The following is a 19,154-nucleotide window of genomic DNA, read 5'->3' as shown; positions in this document are numbered from 1 at the left end:
CCAGTCTGCAAAAAGATCCACCTTGCTTGGCGGCTACCTGACATCTGTATTGTACCATATTCTTGCAGGTGTTAAACTTAGCCCAGGCCATTTTGTGCAGAATTTTCAAATATTTTGTGTGAAAATGTGTTCAGAGTATTGCAACTCAAAATTACCTGTGTGAGGCTATGGTTCCTGGACGCATGGTGGGTTTTTGCGATGGTTGGTCGGTTGAACTTTCACAATTTCATGGTTGGTCAAAACACAATGGTTTTCAGAATAAAAAGTAACTTATATAGCTGCAATTGAGTAACTGAGTTAAAAGTAGTGTGTATGTCTCCTTTTCTTTATGATGGCTTGACAGCCTGTCTCAGGGTTCTTTTTGTGGTTCATTTTGAGTGTAGCCTTCAGCAATTCTATCTGTATACAAGGGACTCAGCAAGCTGAAATAGAATGACAAGCATGAAAGCAAGAGCTGGTTTACAAAAAGCTTTGTGGCAGGGGTGGCTCACTCCACCCTGCTGATGGATACATGTCTTTAAGGAAACACCCCAACTTGCAGAAATCAAGCTACCTATTAAGATATCACAGTCATGTCTGAGAAGCTAAAAGAGATGCGTGAGAAGTCACAGAGGAGGCGTCAGCTCCTTGCCCAACAGGTGAATTGTGTGTTAGAGGCTCCCATGTATAGGTGTATGCAACTTTCTCCATTGGAAGGAGTGTGGTACTTGATGTTTCTAGTACTTTATGAATGTAATTGCAGAAATAAAAATATTGTTTGTGTATTTTAATACCTCTGGTCATGAAAGATTCATGTCTAATGCATAGAAAAGATTTGAAGCTGGCTGTTTGCTTTGGTGAATAAATATCATGTTCAAATCAAGGATAACACCAATATGCTCATTTCAGCTTGGTGTTTCAAGTCCACAAAACCTAGGGAAGGTTCTAGGGAGTACATCTTTGGGAGTGGAAAAGACACATGAAGAGAAGAAGGAAGAGGAAGATGCCAAGAAAGCCAAAATTGATGAGGGTGACACAGCAGAAGAAATGGTGTATACTGATTCCTCAGCTTTCCTTAAGGTAACTGATACAGATAGAGTGGTTATTACACATGGCAATATTATCAACTAAAACATGTTCTTATTGATCACATTTGTAAAGCAAAAACAATTTTAACTGTGCAGCCTTTGACTCATTTAAAACACTGGTTGATATACTCACACCAGGGTGACTAGTGTTGGCAACTCTGTACTGCACACTTGTATGGATCTTATTCCTTTTTGTTAGTTGATTGGACAATTTTGAGAATATTATCAACTCAAATAAGGTAATTTTCTCACTTAATTGTGTTTTGCTGATACGTTTGAAACAGAAATGACTTTGGGCAACCAGAGTTTCAATCCACTCAAGAATGTGTGTCACGTTATTGCCATGTGTCATCATCTGTTTTGGTTTTCAACATAACACCGGTGGGAACAATCTGTGGTATCTGTTGCCAACATAACACCAGTGGAAACAAGATATGCCATTTCATGACGACATAATGCTACCAGTGATGACCCTCCATACATTGTTTTGCTTCATCAGGACACTGGTCATCAGACCAAGGACAGCATCTTGACAGAGAGGTAGTCAGAAAGACAAGCCTTTACATGACTGGTATCTGAAATCAGTGTGATATCAAGGCTACAGTCGTAGTTTATGAACTACATTAGCGTGGTTTCTAAGGTACCATTTTTGTTCACACAGTGAGAAATTGCTTATTTGTGTCATCATTTCTTACCTATTGGCTGTCCATTGCAAGGAATTTCATGCAAAGCAGCATTTTCATGTCAACAAGCTCACACTGCCCAGTTTACCCTTTTGGTTGAGCACTCGTAAAAACATCCGTCGTGTCAAGCGGCCAGTGTCATTCAACTAGCGTGGCAATGTGATTGTGCTTTGGTAAGCATTTATATTGATTTTCTTTTTTTGAATAGTCTGCCGTTGGTTGTCAGCAGAACTGCACATTATCCATATTACACCAGTGTATGTTCCAGCTTGTTGTTAACTGAACAGCAGCAAGCACATATGCTTACCTAACTTGGACATTTTGTACTTTGACTGCGCTTGACGTCGGCGGCGCTCGCCAGAAGCGAGAGATGTTGACCACATGTAATTCGCATTTTCCAAACCTGCATCATTTGATCATCACCCTTAGCAATCTCGCACTGAGGGTGACGAGCAGATCGGTCAGCTAGCACCAGGACACGTCGCCGTTCTCTCAGCCGGACGCCTGACCCGGCCGCCGGACCCAGACGATCCGGACGCTCCCTCCGGCGGCGTCCGGGTCACCCGCGGCCGCCCACTGACCCGCGTTTCCCGCGGTCGCCGCCAGGGCACTCAGTCGGCCAACCCGCACAACGACTACTGCCAGCACTTCGTAGACACGGGCCAGCGGCCGCAGAACTTCATCCGTGATGTGGGGCTGGAGGACCGCTTCGAGGAGTACCCGAAGCTGCGGGAGCTCATCAGGCTGAAGGTGGGCACGGCCGCCGCGCGCCGAGACGGCCACACGTGGCCCGCGCCACACTGCGGCGGCGAGGGGCAGGGAGAGGAGGTGTCGAGTGGGTGTTACTCTGATGTTTTGTGTTGGTAGCGGTAAGATTTCCGTTAGTCGACGAGCGCCGCTTGGCTTCTCCGTCCCTGGTCCTCTTCGGCCAGCTGCAGCGAACGCCTGAGAGTAGTACGTGTTGGTCCATAGTCTGGGCGGTTTCGGTGTAGAGACTCTCCAGCCTGCTTGGAATGTTGGTGAGCTGTGATAGCAACAAGATCAACCCAAAGTTGGACAGTACGTCTGTCAAAGTTGCCCACATGTGAACGCTAACAAGTGGCACAGTCACCTGACATGAGATAGCCGCGTCGTGGCATTGTGTAGGACCAGAATGACCATTCGCGGTGTCAGGTGCTAAAACTGTCCGTGGACGAAATTATCTTTTGCGCTGGAGGACCGCTGTTAGGTGGGTTCGGGCAAATGCTGCACCAGTTGTTCTCGGGCTCTTAGCACATCCAGTGGTGCGTGCGCAGAGATTCGCTGGGACTGTGTTAACCTGGCGTAAGGGCTGCTGTCGCGGCCGGCCGCTGGCATCGTGGTGCTGGCGGCCACACCCAGCACTCGCAGCTGACGCCATGCCAGGCTTCTGGTGACGAGCGGGCTCGGCCTGGGATAGGCAAGCTACGTCGGCTCGTGGCTCCGCGCCCGCGACATTGTTGTGCTCGTACCACGTGGCATGCATGGACGAGCGATTGGCTTCTTGTTATCAGCCAGAAAAGCACTGACTTGAACTAGTTAGCAACATAGCTACTCTAAGGGCATAATACGAATAAAGGGAACATTCATCTTGCCATGGGTTTATATCTCTGAAGCTAACTTACATGAAACTGGACGCCTGTTTCCTCGGTCCGTGTCGCGAGCCAGCCATGTATGGTGCCGACCGACTAGTAAGCCAGTCAACGTGATGCTTATCAGTGACCAGTCTCTCGTGAGGGAACACGCCCGCAATCTTCAGGACACGGCTGTGTGGCGTTGAGATGAGCTATTAGTGGAGAAAGCGGCCGACTGTTTGGGTGGCTGCTGCTGCAGGACGAGCTGATCGAGAACACGGCCACGCCGCCGATGTACCTGAAGACGGACCTGTTGTCGTTCGAGCTGCGTCAGCTGCGCAGCGAGTTCGACGTGATCCTGGTGGAGCCGCCGCTGGAGGAGTACCAGCGCACGCTGGGCGTCACCAACCAGCGCTTCTGGAGCTGGGACGAGGTGGGCCGCGGCTGCTGCTTAACGTCGGGTAGTGCGCAGAGGGCCGACCAGGCGCCAGCCATTACCAATAGCTGTGTAAAACAGCTCATTCTATGGGATGACTGCGCAACTGAACGCCGTGGTCTACCAGTTTTGGAATAAAATGCATGCGAAAGACAGAAAAGTTGAGTGCCACCTCTTTCACGAAATGTCGAATAGGCAAATACATCTGCGGCGAATAAAATTCACCAATCCGCAACACGGCGGGTAGCGATATTTGGTCCGGTATGGGGCGATTTGGAGCAGTCCTAAGTTTTTCTCTCTGAAGACGAAGTTCGTCTTGCGCTAGATGATTTAAGCCTGTTTGTCTAGCCTATAAAGGTGGGCGTAAGGCCTTGTCCGCATGTGCTGCCACCTACTGGCCATGTATGCAACCTGGGCTGCTGATGAAGACAAGTCTTTTGGCATATTTGTAACCATTGAAATTGATAAATGGACTCATGCATCATATGTGACATCGCTTAGTGATGGCAGATGTTACTACAATTTTCTGGGTCCTGGGAGCGGTGCTCGTGCCGATTTTAAATGTTTCTGCTCTGTGCTTAAGGTTTAATCCATCAATGGATTTGTGATACATGGTGAGGGATGAACTAGTTTTTAACAAAAGTCCACATGGGCTTCAGCAGTGAGTGAGTGGCTCGGACTGTTGTGCCGTGTGGTGTTCAGTGTTGTGCTTCTGATGTGTTGGTGTACTGCGCTGACGTGCTGTGCTGGTGTACCGTGCTGGCGTGCTGTGCTGGTGTACCGTGCTGGCGTGCTGACGCCCCTGACCCGGCACTGACCCGTGGCCAGATCATGAGTCTGCAGCTGGACGCCGTGGCGGCGCACCGCTCGTTCGTGTTCCTGTGGTGCGGCTCTTCGGACGGGCTGGACCTGGGCCGGCAGTGCCTCAGGAAGTGGGGCTACCGGCGCTGTGAGGACATCTGCTGGATCAAGACCAACATCAAAAACCCAGGGCACAACAAAAACCTGGAAACGAAGGCCATCTTCCAGCGGACCAAGGCACGAATGAGGGTCGCGCTGTGCATGTCCACCTTTTTTGCTTGTAGTTTCATGTTCCATGACGGTGATAGGCTGTTAAAGCCTGTGAAAAGATCGCTACGTCGCGGGATTTGTGCTATTCCAATCAGTGCTGGTAGAACAGAACAGATCTTGTTCATCGAGCAATACAACTCGGTAAAGGTTCGTTAACTGAATGCGCTCCGTTTATGACAGGAATGTCAACAGCAAACGAACGGTCGAGTGGCCCACAAGGGTGCCGAAACACGAGTGTCTGTCATGCGCGATGAAGATTGTGTTACCATCAGCATTTAACTGGAAAGGGCCTGTGCACAACTATTGGGAATTGTGGGTACAGGCTCATAGCAGTTTCCAGACATTTTCTCGCACCTCCGTTTTGACTGGCTTACCATTTTTGTTTTAATTCCACATTTTTAAAATGTTTCGTACACTTACGCTGGCCTCGATGGTGTTTATCTTGGACATCTCCTGTGGAATTCAGTGCTTTGCATCCTATTATGCCATTCCAGTACGCCACCTTAGTGGCTGTTGGGAAAACTGCTGTCAAACCGAGCTATGTTACGCTCGCGGAAAAGTGTATGTGAACTGCCGGGCAGCACAACGTGTTCTGTTGCCACTGCACTGCTGTAGTGACGACTCCCACCAGCGGCAGGCGAGCTGGTGTTGACAGCTCGGTGGCTGGCACGCAGGAGCACTGTCTGATGGGCATCAAGGGCACCGTGCCGGCCGAGCTGGTGTTGACGGCTCGCTGGCTGACACGCAGGAGCACTGTCTGATGGGCATCAAGGGCACCGTGCCGGCCGAGCTGGTGTTGACGGCTCGCTGGCTGGCACGCAGGAGCACTGTCTGATGGGCATCAAGGGCACCGTGCCGGCCGAGCTGGTGTTGACGGCTCGCTGGCTGACACGCAGGAGCACTGTCTGATGGGCATCAAGGGCACCGTGCCGGCCGAGCTGGTGTTGACGGCTCGCTGGCTGACACGCAGGAGCACTGTCTGGTGGGCATCAAGGGCACCGTGCCGGCCGAGCTGGTGTTGACGGCTCGGTGGTTGGCACGCAGGAGCACTGTCTGATGGGCATCAAGGGCACCGTGCGTCGCTCGGTGGACGGAGACTTCATCCACGCGAACGTGGACATCGACCTCATCATCGCCGAGGATCCGGGCTACGGCTCGCTGGAGAAGGCCCAGGAGATCTTCCACATCATCGAGCACTTCTGCCTGGGCAGGCGCAGGTTAGATAGCTCTCGTGCTGTGGCGGTTGTCGACTCCGGAGCCCCACGCCAAGCTGTGATTTCCCTCATCTTGAACCCGTCTTGTGGAACACCTGTAAGGTGTTGGTCTTCTTTCCGTCAGTTTGAACGTCACAGATGTGCGGCTTGGCTTGTGTTGACCTCATGGGCTGCATCTGTTTGATAACGGTTTTTGGTTTGAGAAAATTTGAGAGCGAAGACGTTTTTAGAGACCCATCGGCGTTGTGACTTCAGTTCTACCTCCTCCCTGTGTTTACCTCGCACGTACCCGTGTGGGGGCGTACATTATGCGATCATAAGGCATCTGGAGGCGTTTTCTTAAAGTCCACGTTTGATTACTATGGACCCAGAAGTAGAGTTACACATTTGGACTTACACGGAATTGCCATAAGCGACAGGGAAGTCACCCGACCACAGTGTTCCGAAAAACAACATTATACATCCCCCGCACATACATTGGTCACTTCGCACTCGTCAAGGGAATTTTCACGTGGAAAAAGCTGTCTAGGTGAGAACTTGGTTCACGTCATGTTGGGGAGATCGGAGCGGAGGAGACTCCAGGTTCTAAACTCACAAAATGGTTGTGTGTAGAGTCTGGACTCATTATGTTTGTCATGAACACGGCCATCGAAGCTTATCTTTCAGTTGGAATAATGCATGCCATGTTTAGAAGCGACTGACGGAAGTCGAGGACAGGCATAGGCCCGAATCCTTCCGAACCAGAACTCACATCCGCACTCTCCACCTTGTGGGACACTCTCCTAGCACTATCTCCGGAGGATGCGGTGTTAACACTATCTTCATGGGACGCGGTCTTAGTGCTGTCTTCAAGGGACGCGGTCTTGCGCCATCTTCAGGGACACGGTCTTAGCGCCATCTTCAGGAGACACGGTCTTAGCGCTATCTTCACGCCGGTGGCCGCCGTCGTGTATATTACCGTTTTCACCCTTTTTAGCCGCATTTCACACCCTTAGCCTTAAACGTATCTTTATTTGGACCCATCTTTAGCTCATCTATATGCGTTAAGGTTTCTCCTGCACAGTTGCAATGGTGCATGCTCTCAACATCATCAACGGGGGTTTTCATACGCAATATGACGAAACCGTGCTGGGTTACCCCACCAGTGCATAGTAATCCGGGATTTTCCGGTCAGAGCTTCCGGGACGAGCACTGCGTATGAAAGCGTAAGGTGTCTCGGGGCCTGCCGAGCCGGGGAGGTACTCTCCCCCAGCTGCGGTGAGCTGGTCCGGTTCCATTGGAGCGTAAGGTGTCGCGGGGCCTGCCGAGCCGGGGAGGTGCTCTCCCCCTGCTGCGGTGAGCTGGTCCGGCTCTCCTAGAGCGTAAGGTGACGCGGGGCCTGCCGAACCGGGGAGGCGCTCTCCCCCAGCTGCGGCTGGCTGGTCCAGCTCTCCTAGAGCGTAGGGTGTCGTGGGGCCTGCCGAGCCGGGGAGGAGCTCTCCCCCTGCTGCAATGGGCTGGCCCGGCTCTCCTAGAGCGTAGGGTGTCACGGAGCCTGCCGAGCCGGGGAGGAGCTCTCCCCTGCTGCAATGGGCTGGCCCGGCTCTCCTAGAGCGTAAGGTGTCGCGGGGCCTGCCGAACCGGGGAGGTGCTCTCCCCTGCTGCAATGGGCTGGTCCGGCTCTCCTGGAGCGTAAGGTGTCGCGGGGCCTGCCGAACCGGGGAGGTGCTCTCCCCTGCTGCAATGGGCTGGTCCGGCTCTCCTGGAGCGTAAGGTGTCGTGGGGCCTGCCGAGCCGGGGAGGTGCTCTCCCCTGCTGCAATGGGCTGGTCCGGCTCTCCTGGAGCGTAAGGTGTCGCGGGACCTGCCGAACCGGGGAGGTGCTCTCCCCTGCTGCAATGGGCTGGTCCGGCTCTCCTGGAGCGTAAGGTGTCGCGGGGCCTGCCGAACCGGGGAGGTGCTCGCCCCTGCTGCGGTAGGCTGGTCCGGCTCTCCTGTCGCAGGCAGGGCCGCGGTCTCGGTGACTTGCAGTGCCGAGCCTTCGACCTGCCAGCACCGCTACCAGTGCCGGGACTCAGCTGTGTGGCACACCAGTGGGTTGTTCCATACAGTCTATATGCTGAGCCTTTGACCCGCCAGTACCGCTACCAGTGCCGAGACTCGGCCGTGTGGCATACCAGTGGACTGTACCATACAGTCTATGTGCTGAGCCTTTGACCTGCCAGTACCGCTACCAGCGCCCGGACTCGGCTGCTTGGCATACCAGTGGACTGTACCATACAGTCTATGTGCTGAGCCTTTGACCTGCCAGCACCGCTACCAGTGCCGGGACTCGGCTGCTTGGCATACCAGTGGACTATACCAGACAGTCTATCTGCTGAGCCTTTGACCTGCCAGCACCGCTACCAGTGCCGGGACTCGGCTGTTTGGCATACCAGTGGACGGCACCAGACATCCAATATGTGCATGTAAACTGCAAACATTTTGCGATCCCTGGGATTCCATTCCTTTGTGCGCGTGACTCGCTCGCAACTTACAAGGAAGAGATCGACTGCAATAAAAAGCAAACGTTAGACAGCGCGCGGTACAAGGAAGAATGGCGGTGTGCGAGAGTTTTTGTTTTCTCAAAATGATGTCCACATAGGCATCGACTATATGATCATCGCGTGTATTATTTGCATTGACGTTGGGTGTGGAATACATCTCATGCGGAATTACCTACTTAGCATGCATTGCAGAAGGAGTGTGCTGACCACGGCAGCCCGCAGTGATGACTCGCTTTGTAAGCCGTCACTTACCCCATTCATGATGAGTTCCAGTGCTGCATGCTCTGATAGCCCGCATACTAGCCACGTATGCGCATGTCCTTTTACGATAGCGGAATGCAACTCGTCACAATTACGCGGTCGCGCACTATCACATTCATCAAACGAAGGTCTGTTACCACACAGCCGTCCTCTTTGGTGAACCAAACCGCCACTAAGTCGCGCTCAGGCGACATCGAATCGCGTCGCAGGTGCGCCGGACCGGGCGGCCCGGGCGGGGCTCCGCGTCACGGCCTATTGGATGGTCTCGACCAGCCAGTCCCGGTAGTGGGCGACGTCGGTGTAGACGCCGGGCAGGCCGGGCCGGCCACAGCCGATGCCGCCCGACACGACTCCCACCAGCGTGGCGCGGCCCTGCTCCGGCAGCAGGAGCGGGCCGCCGCTGTCGGCCTGGCAGCCGTCGCGGCCGCCCTCCTTGAAGCCGGCACACAGCTGGCCGGGCCTCAGCTTTCCCGGCTTGCCGGCGGCGCGGAACCAGGCGGTGCACTCGGTCGGCCCCATGACCGGCACCGCTACCGACTGCAGCACGTCGGCGCGCTGGCCGCCGTTCGCCTCCTCGTCCAGCCAGCCCCAGCCGGCCACGGTGGCGGTGCGGTTGACGGGCGGCGCGGCGGCCGCGCCCGGCAGGCAGGCGGGCTGGACGCGCCGGCCCCAGACGGCCGGCCGGGCCAGCCGCAGCACGGCCAGGTCGTGCCGGCGCTTGCCCACCGTGTAGCCCGGGTGCAGCGTAATGGCCTTCACTGGCAGTCGCTGCTCCTTGGCGTCCGACTTAGTCAGGTCGTGCTCGCCGGCCACCACGCTGAACTGGTCGGCCGGCATCGTCTTCAGGCAGTGCGCGGCGGTCACGGCGAACCACTTGTTGACGAGTGTGGCGCCGCACCCGTGCTGCTGGTCGCGCTGCAGCGACAGCAGCCAGGGGAACTGGCCGGGCCGCGCGGCGCCGCCGCCCACGATCTTGGTGACGGCCGCCTGCTTGCCGCAGGGCACGTCGGCCAGGTTGAGCGCAGCGGCCGCTGCGGCCAGCGCCAGCGGGGCGAGCAGGGGGCGAGCGAGCTGCATGACGCTGCTGTGGACGGCACGGCAGAGACTGGTGCCCGCTGTGGGCCGCCGCGTCGCTTTATACGCGGTCCGGCCGGCCGCTGGCCGCCCCGCGCGCCGGGCCGGCCGCCGGCCGAAGGTCGCCCCAGGCGCTGCCAGTGCTGCAGGTGCTGCCAGGCGCGCCCTGGGGCTGCCCTTCCGCTTCCACGCGTGGCTTCCTGGCCGGCAGTGCCCTGCAGCCGTCCCCGGCCGGACGTCTGCAGCGCCCGTCCCCGGCCTGCGGCGGGATAATGAAGGTCGCGAGCTCCGAGTCCATCGGGCTGCACAGGCCGATGCTCGCTGTTAAGCCGTGGAGTTTTGTTTGTCGCGCTTTTGTAAGGCCTTTGATCACCGTCCGACGTGTTGGCGGTGGCTGGCTGTCGGGCGAGCCTCACGTGCCAGTCCGGTCCTTTAGCTGTCCCGTCTGCCGGCCAGACTAGCGCCTCCCACGGGCCGTCATGATCTGTTGGCGATCTCCCTGAGACACGTCCACGGCGCAGGGCAGCCGCCAGTACTCGGTGGTCATTATACTACTGATCCCACGTGAGCGGCAGCCGACTCTGGCTCCCGCCGGTCACGAGTTCGTGTGTGCGTGCGTGCGTGCGTGCGTGCGTCCGTGTCGATCTCGACTGTATGGCGGCTGGAAGCTGAGGTCGCTGGAGTTTTCGTTCATGGTACTAGGTCTGAAGCGTCGATACCGGTGGCTGCTATTGTATATGCTTTTGAACGAAAAGTGACATCGATGCAATGGAAGTTGCGTTAACGCGCATTGTGTACGCAATGTTTCGTCTTTGATGGTCACGACTTCCCATCTATCAAAGCATCCTTGGATGGGTACTTTAGGTGCAAGTGCAAGAGGTGATGTGGAGGTGCAAGATGCGATATACATAATTTGTGTTGTGCCACGTTTTTCCAATGTGCGACGGACCAATGTGCACAATACCGTGATACTCTTATAGCTAATTTCCTCGGATGCGTTTTCACCGCTTATCCGAAGTATCTTATAATACTACAACCTCTCAAAAATCTTCCCAATTTTTGTGACGTCACTGTACTGCACCCGCCTGGATGGCCTCTAACAGCGATTTGCATCTCTAAATAAATAAGTATTTAAACGAATGAGTAGCATTCTGTGTGAAAGAAATGCTGGTGAGGATAGTGGTGTTACAATGAGTCATAATATAATCAGCTTTCAAATCATCAGGCCCGATCGGCTCGGCTGCCAGTGTTATTGTGCACTGGCGGCGTCTTCCAGCGACAGCTGAAGACCGGCATCGCTGTCAGCAGATGTACTCCAGGGATATACAAATATATCTTTGTTGTCGAAAATCAACCATTTTGAATGTTTTATCCTTTTCGTTCTCTGCGTAAAGGAGTGGCTTTTCGCTGTGGGATACCACTTTCGAAGGCAAAGCGGGGGAACCGAGTGGGAACAAGCCGGCCGTAGACGCTTGGTTCGGGCCAAGTCGCGTTTAACTGAGTCTTTGTTCACCGGATCATTTAGCCATGCAGTTTTGCTCCACCTCTCCCCAGTCTTAGCGAAGGGCTGCGACGCATGATTTCATTCTATTTGTGTTTTTCTAGGTCAACGGATGGTTATTTCGTTCTTGAAAGATATAGGAGCTGTTCCGCGTGCGCGTTCGTGAAAGCGTAGAAGAGGGGCGGCCGCGGCCCTGCCTGCGCCACGCCTTGTCCGTAAAACGAGAGCGGTTGCGGTGCCGGTGACTGTCGCACCGGCGGGCCGGCGCGTGCCGTGTCACGTGCTGGGTTTGGGTCGCTGTCAAGCTCCCCCGCGTCGGCCGGCAGACTGCACCTGTTCGGCCGGGAGTCGACCATCCGTCCCGGCTGGCTGACGCTGGGGCCCGGCCTGACCTCGTCCAACTTCGACCCGGACGTCTACAACGGCTACTTCGCTGGAAGCAACGCGACCACCGGTGAGCCACGGGCCCGGGGCCGGGCCGCGCTGCCGGCCCCGGCCACCAGAGCCCGCCGGGCCGGGCCGCGCTGCCCGATCCCGGCTACCAGAGCCCGCCGGGTGGACGCTTCCATCTGATCGGCTGTGATTTGTGTCCCGTGCACCAATTGACGCCTCAGAGTTTTTCAGCTCCGGGTTGGCGCAATAATGTGCATCGTCATAGGTATTCGCCGCAGTATATGTGATTTGGCTTTTGTGTCCCAGGGTCCGTTCGTCATACCGTAGTGGAGGAAGCTATACGGTGGTGCTATTCTAGGATCTGACCTGAGAGAAGTGTCAACAAAACTAGACGAACGTCGCCTAAAATCCCGCAAAAGTATTCTGTTTATCAGAGTACTTCTTCGCTAAACTTGTAGAAGTAGCGGAGTGGACCGTTTATGAAATGACCTTTCGAGATGTGATGTGAATTGTGAACGTGACATGGTGTATGTGAGTGAAATGAATGTGATGGCATGACAAAGCAAATGTGAGTATGGTGGTGGTGGAGTCACAGCGCTCTCGGCGCCCGCTGTAACACGGCTGATGGTCTCATAGCAGACGACGAGCCGCAGCATACTCGATGTGAGGACCAAGGAGACTTCGAGCGCTACAGGGTCGCACAGGCGGACGGAAGATGTCTTGCGCGTTGCCGTGATGTGCCCCGGACAGGGAGCGGAAGGACTAGCCCAGTGCCTGACCGACTGCTGTCCGCACGGCTCGTGAGAAGTGTGAAGGGATCGCAGCCAAACGCCAGGCTGCAGACCTGTGCTCCTCTCCGGAAGTGTGCGCGCGAACGGCAGAGCCGCGGCAGGCCGGCGATCGTCTGGGCAGCAGGGCGTACACTGCCCCATCGGGAGCTGACACATTCACCAAGGAATGAACCCCAGCAGGAGGCCGCTCCCATGAACCGGACCATTTAAGAAAACAACCCTGCCATTGTCTGGATGTTGCTGGATTCGGCGGCGTCAGTTTACAACTACGGCATTTACGAGACCCGTACGGCGGCGTCATGACCGTCGCACGCTTCGGCCACACGACATGCTGGGAGTGTGGCTGCCAGGTAGCTTTTCTTCCATGTCGGACCACAGGCGCGCACCAGGAGATCGTGGGCTCACGGCTGGGCTGGGAAGAAGAGAGTGTGCCCCGTGTGGATGGTGGCACGTGCTGCGCCCCGCAGATCAATGAGGGCATGGCTTGGCAGGCTTTTTATCAGCAACGATTCGCGTGGTGAAGTCGATGACGAAAAGGAGAGACCGCTGCTGCGTGTTGTTGGGCCTGAGGAGCACGGTGCAAACGGCTTGCTGGTGGCGTTCGAGACTGCAGTGGAGACCGGCCAGCTGTCTCTTGATAGGCTAGTAGGCGCGTGGGGTGGTGAAAGTACCAGCACGGGACGGGACGACGGACTGGCATATGAAGAGGAACACGCTGGGGGCACGACACGGCCATCTGGCGCGTATGCCGTCGCAGTGACCTGACCCTCGCAGGTGCGGAGTCGTGCGTGCCGGCCGTGGGACCGGAGGTCTGGCCTGTGCTCCGTACCTCAGGTGTCGAAGACCAGGGACGGCCGGTTGATGGAGTTTGTGACGACCTTCCTAGTAAGTCACGGCGCCAGGTCCGCTGGGCATGCTGTGGGCTCCGTGACTGCGACCCTGGCCGACCCGTCTGTCTGGAGTAAGGCGTGGCGGCAGTAGTCGGCTCGTAGCCAGCTATCGAGGGAAGGCGGCGGCAACTGAAGTTCGCTAAAGGAAGGACTCCACATTGTTGATGTCAGTGGCTGCGACAGCTGGTGCTGTCTCTGAGACAGAGAAGCATCCACAGCGCGCCGGCCTGATCGACAGCACGCGGATACAGGACTCGGTGGTCAGGAAATCCGAGCGCCCGACGCACGCTCCGTAAAGGGGGAGGGGCGGAGAACGCGTAGTTGAAGAGATCCGGAACAGGTCTTCTCACGGGAACTCTCCAAGTGCTCGGGTGGTCTCGACTCTCCTGCAACGCGCTGTGCTCTTCACCAAGGTCCTTCTGGTGCGGATGTGGAGCGTGATGGCATCATCCAGTGCATGGGGACAATGTTGTCTGCAGCGTCCGCTGGCAATTGCATCAGCACTGACAGGAAGCTGGCGATCAGATTGAGGGACGCGGGCAATTTGCAGATTTCGCTTATGGTGTTTTCAACTGCGGACCCGAAATTCAGGGTGGCCCGGGTCACGACAGGCCGGGGTAACAGATGTCACGGCCACTGACGTGCTGTTGTCCGTAGCGAAGCGTGGCGTCCACGTACTGAAGCAGATTAGGACTGCGCTTCTGGTTGTAGTATCGCGCGGTGCGCCACCTGGAAGGGCTGTCGCATGGCAACCAGCTGAGATCTGGCCATCTGTTGGGGGAGGGGAGGGGGACGAGGCGCCGGCCGACGGGCTGATCATCAGTGTAAGCGGCGGTGGCACCGGTTCTTGTGCCCCCCCCCCCCCCATGGCTTCCTCGGCATCAAGGATAGCGTGCACCTGCGCACCGGCGATTGCAAAGTTCGATGGTCTGGAGGCGAAATAAGGCAGTAGTTTGCGATCCTACGCGACACGCCCAAGCTCGGCTCCCTGCGGCCGTTACGGCCGCGGGGCGCTGTGTTGCTACCGCGCCCATTAGCGCTTCATAAAGGGCTGCGCAACAGCGCGCGCTGTATAACTTAACAGGATACAAAAACCATGTGCAGGTCCCAAGAGTTTCTGAGGCTGCGTGACAGGCCATAAAGGCAAGACTGGATTTTTTAGTAATTGTCCCCCATGAAGCAATTTTACCTGTCACTTCCTCTATGTTAGTTTTTGTTCAATCGACTAAATTTAACCTCTGGTATCTCCTCAGGTGTGTGCAATGTTCCAGTGCGTTGTCGTGCGATCGATGTTTCCCATGCTTTCAACATCTGCGATTTCATAGCAGTGAACTTCAGTAGGGTACTGTGCCTGTGGATTGTGAGGCACGTAAGGCATTAACTTCACGCACATCATCTATCGAATTCGGATCACGCGTGCCCTCAAGTCGGAAGGCGTTTTTTCGTCAGAGACAGCGTCTATGTTAAGTTTGCGCAGCACATAATAATATCGATGCAGCATTGTCAATTGATACTGATTCATTTAATGGATATGCTTACTAGCAAGTGACAATATTCACCGTTACACAATTTGCATACTGCTACAGCTATTCAAGTTCCTAAATTTACACCGCTGCATAATAATTTGCTTCCGCCCTGCTCAGACGACGCATGTGTTAAAGGGCCGTCGTGTGGCAATGCTCCACTTTTAGTTCCCCGTCACCATGTGGCGCTCGGCGGCGCTTCTGGAGGGGGCGCCTGGCCTGACCTGTGTGTGTCCTCGCGTTTTCCAGGCTGCACGGAGCGGATCGAGGCGCTGCGACCCAAGTCTCCGCCGCCCAAGAGCCGCGGCGGCTACAGCCGTGGCCGGGGACGGGCGGGCCGGTGAGGGCCCGCCGATGGCGCCGCCCGGTCCCGGCCAGGGTAGCGGACGCCCCGCCCGGTGACCGGAAGGGCAGGCCAGCGGCAGCTCCAGCTCGGATCTCTTCTATCGATTGTGATCACGCCCCTGCGCCGACACCCGACCACGCTCGGAGGAGCCTGCACCGGCAGTTGCGTGTCGACGCGGTGGATGTCGCGTTGTGGTCGTTTTGACTATGCGACAGGCTGGTGCAATGCCGGGCGCTGCCATCGCGGCACATCCGCACCACCAACGCGTTGACGGTACGGAAAGGGCACCGCACTCTGGTCATTTACCTAAGATGGAAGACTTTGGTAGACAAATGAATGGTGGCAGTGATTTGCCTACTCAGCTGGGGGCCGTTTGGCTTTCAGCGATTTTGAGTCAGCTTCAAATTCATGAAATTTGAAGGCCACTGAGCATAGTCGCATGCTCTTGGGACGGCAATAGTTTTTCTCCTTTGTATATGACTGGACTTCATAGACGTCAGCAAAATTATTTAAAGTCAGCAGATCGGCCAGGGTGCGATAGCCCTGAGGTTCGCCCCCGCGGGTGCGCCGTTGTCGCCCAGAAGATTTGGGACGTGTGTGAGAGTCGGCTCGAAGATGTTTCATCCTCCAGTCCGCTCGCCTGCCGTTTGGCACTGGTCTTATCGAGCGGCCAAATCTGAGCTGAATTGCATTCTTCCATCGTTCATTGTCTATGAGTTTGTTCATTGCGATCAATTTCACCGTTAACATTTGAACAACTTGACTTATGAGGCTTATGGCCTGGCGTAACGTTAAATGCCTTTTTTATTTCGCGATCGGCCAGTACGAACTGTCAGTGTTTGCGGCCTGACATCTGCTCTCACTGGCCTCCGCGAACGTTTCTTTTATCGTGCTTTAATGTCGTGACTCGGTTACACACTCCACGCGCTGTTAATCTAGGCTGCGGCGGCCCCGCGCGGCTGCACCTCCTGCGCCCGCGCGCTGGGTCTGGCGCAGCCCGTCGCAATCTGCCATGGCTCTCCCCCGCTTCGTGATGTCTCGTACGCGTTCGCCCATGGGGACGATGGGCGGTATGTTCTGCGTGATGTGCGCCGTCGCAGAGCGTGACACAGCGACTGAGCAGCCTTCTGCGGGGATGTCCGACGTCTTTTTAGGTCAGGTGTGTCATGTGACGTACAATTTGAGACGGTGCGCTGGTTGGGCGCGTAATGTTCCGCGAAGCTGGCATCATGCTTATATACTGGAAATGTCGGGACGGCGAATGTGGTTTCCGTTGTTCAGTTTGTCACCAGCACGTTGTTGTCGCTGCGTTGCATCCGGAACTCTGTGGCGAAGGGCTGTGGGCTGAGCCAGGGCGTCCACGTGCCCCACGGCACCGTGCTCGGCGTGTGGCCTTGTCGCTGGTATGACGTCAGCACAACCGCTACCGTCCCCGGATCCCACCGGTGGCGATGCGTCGCCGGGCTCTGTCAGCTACATGACGCTGCTAGCCTGGGCCGCCGGCACCGAGGCAAACCACCTCCTGACCTGCCGGACCGGCCGGCGCCGAGGCGGACCACCGCAGCCTGACCTGCCGGACCGGCCGGCGCCTGCTGTGCCGGACCGCCGGCGCCGAGGCGGACCACCGCAGCCTGACCTGCTGGACCGGCCGGCGCCTGCTGTGCCGGACCAACCGCAGCCTGACCTGCTGGACCGGCGGCGCCTGCTGTGACGGACCGCCAGCGCCAAGGCGGACCACCGCAGCCTGACCTGCCGGACCGGCCGGCGCCTGCTGTGCCGGACCGCCGGCGCCGAGGCGGACCACCGCAGCCTGACCTGCCGGACCGACCGGCGCCTGCTGTGCCGGACCGCCGGCACCGAGGCGGACCACCGCAGCCTGACCTGCCGGACCGGCCAGCGCCTGCTGTGCCGGACCACCGCAGCCTGACCTGCTGGACCGGCCGGCGCCTGCTGTGACGGACCGCCGGCGCCGAGGCGGACCACCGCAGCCTGACCTGCCGGACCGGCCGGCGCCTGCTGTGCCGGACCGCCGGCGCCGAGGCGGACCACCGCAGCCTGACCTGCCGGACCGGCCAGCGCCTGCTGTGCCGGACCACCGCAGCCTGACCTGCTGGACCGGCCGGCGCCTGCTGTGACGGACCGCCAGCGCCAAGGCGGACCACAGCAGCCTGTCCTGCCTGGCGGCCGGCGCCTGACCTGCCGACGCTGACAAATGTGTTCGCGTGAAATAAAGAGAGCCGGCCGTATGGCGAGTTAGCGGCGGGCAGTCCGTCTGTCAGTGGAGAGGCGTCTGGAACGTTGATACCGCCTCCCAGCCTAGCTCCCAGCTGAGCGTGCAGGATGACTTGGTGACGTCAGCGTGACGCAATGGATCCTACGGCGGCCCGGGCACGTCTGCCGGCACAAGCTGCGGCGTGACGTCATACACGGCACTCCGGATGTGGTCAGCACGCTCGGCACCGAGGTGGCGCTACGGGCCGCCGTCAGCACGCTCAGCACCGAGGCGGCGCTGCGGGCTGCCGTCAGCACGCTCAGCACCGAGGCGGCGCTACGGGCCGTCGTCAGCGCGCTCAGTGCTGGGGTGGCGATGCGGGACGTCAACAACGCTCAGCGCTGGGGCGGGGATGCCGGACGTCAGCACGCTCGACATGACGCTACGGGCCGCCGTCAGCACGCCCAGCACTGGGGCAGCGATGCGGGCCGTCGTCAGCACGCTCAGTGCTGGGGTGGCGATGCGGGACGTCAACACGCCCAGCGCTGGGGCGGGGATGCGGGATGTCAGCATGCTCGACATGGGCGCTACGGGCCGTCGTCAGCACGCCCAGCGCTGACGCGTCGCTACGGGCCGGTGCGGACCGACACCCGGACGAATCCGGTAGGGAGCCGTGCGCCACAACGGAAAAGGGCGCACCGCCTAGACAGGACGAGGGAACACCGTCAGTGCAACAATGACGCTTCCAGTGACAGTTTACTGCAATAAGAGCTCTGCCAGCATCTGGCAGAAAAGACAGGCGGTATTTTACGTGCCTCGATGGCATAGGAATGGAAAGCAAGCAGGGATAAATTCTAGCTGGAGCTTAGCAGCTTTTTGCAGATCATTTCGGGCGGATTGATGGAGGGGAGGAGCAGATCGCACCAACAATGGAGGGGAGGAGCAAACACGCACTTGTGGGCAATGCCGGCAAACATTTCGGATCGCATTATGCAGATCTAGGTAAAAAGTGCTTGCGCTGTCTACTACCTTCTAGCTTGTTCTTTCCGAAGGAAAACTCGTGATACTTTACCGCTCTAAAGAAAACAAACGGTTTGCTAACGCATTTATTTCCGTTGTCTGGTACAAAAAGTTGGCAAGGCACCACCGGAGGACCAATCTCCTTTGAATTTAACGATATCTAGAACGAAATGTAAATTCCAGGGCACTCATCCTCGTGCGATCACCATCAACGTAAGGCGTCGTTCAAAAAATACAAGCAACTGCGAGAAAAGTCTCACGATTGAACAATCTCGCACATTTCATCATTCAAAACGCCGGGTACAGCCACACACAACCAGCTGTTTGCTTCTGGAATCGGGCACGGGTCACCGCTGGGCGATTCCCGCAAGCAGCCCCCCCCCCCCCCCCCCCCGCCTCCCCACAGCATGCACGGAATAGCCCGGCGCCCCAGCGGCAGCCGGGGGCTTCTCTCGAGCGTCAGGTCGGACAGTCAAACCCGGAGGCAGCTCAAGCCCCATTCACTTTGTTGCGTCCGTTCTCTGCGGGCGGCAGCCTGTCGCACGCCGGGGGCTTC

General features: G+C 57.1%; 1 protein-coding gene across 1 annotated transcript; it reads left to right on the top strand.

Annotated features, from left to right (window-relative positions):
- Window positions 1-563: 563 nt before the first annotated feature.
- LOC119108626 (N6-adenosine-methyltransferase non-catalytic subunit) lies at window positions 564-15,364 on the top strand. Its single transcript, XM_037232226.1, has 8 exons — window positions 564-638; window positions 889-1,059; window positions 2,357-2,500; window positions 3,602-3,775; window positions 4,607-4,816; window positions 5,894-6,066; window positions 11,750-11,877; window positions 15,270-15,364. Exons 1-8 carry the CDS (start codon window positions 573-575, stop codon window positions 15,362-15,364), a joined length of 1,161 nt encoding a protein of 386 aa, XP_037088121.1. The 5' UTR covers window positions 564-572.
- The last annotated feature ends 3,790 nt before the right edge of the window (window positions 15,365-19,154 follow it).

Source organism: Pollicipes pollicipes, unplaced genomic scaffold (genome assembly GCF_011947565.3).
Source record: "Pollicipes pollicipes isolate AB1234 unplaced genomic scaffold, Ppol_2.1 Scaffold_6686;HRSCAF=7923_pilon_pilon_pilon, whole genome shotgun sequence".
Lineage (NCBI taxonomy): Eukaryota > Metazoa > Arthropoda > Thecostraca > Pollicipedomorpha > Pollicipedidae > Pollicipes > Pollicipes pollicipes.
The sequence above is the reverse complement of the archived record's forward strand: the minus strand, read 5'-3'. Positions and strand labels throughout refer to the sequence as shown.

Bases quoted from the DNA above. Each gene is read 5' to 3' on its own strand.
- LOC119108626 (XM_037232226.1), top strand. From the start codon at position 573: ATGTCTGAGAAGCTAAAAGAGATGCGTGAGAAGTCACAGAGGAGGCGT. The intron at 3,776-4,606 runs GTGGGCCGCGGC...ACCCGTGGCCAG, and splicing joins GCTTCTGGAGCTGGGACGAG to ATCATGAGTCTGCAGCTGGA. The intron at 4,817-5,893 runs GCACGAATGAGG...GTTGGCACGCAG, and splicing joins CCATCTTCCAGCGGACCAAG to GAGCACTGTCTGATGGGCAT.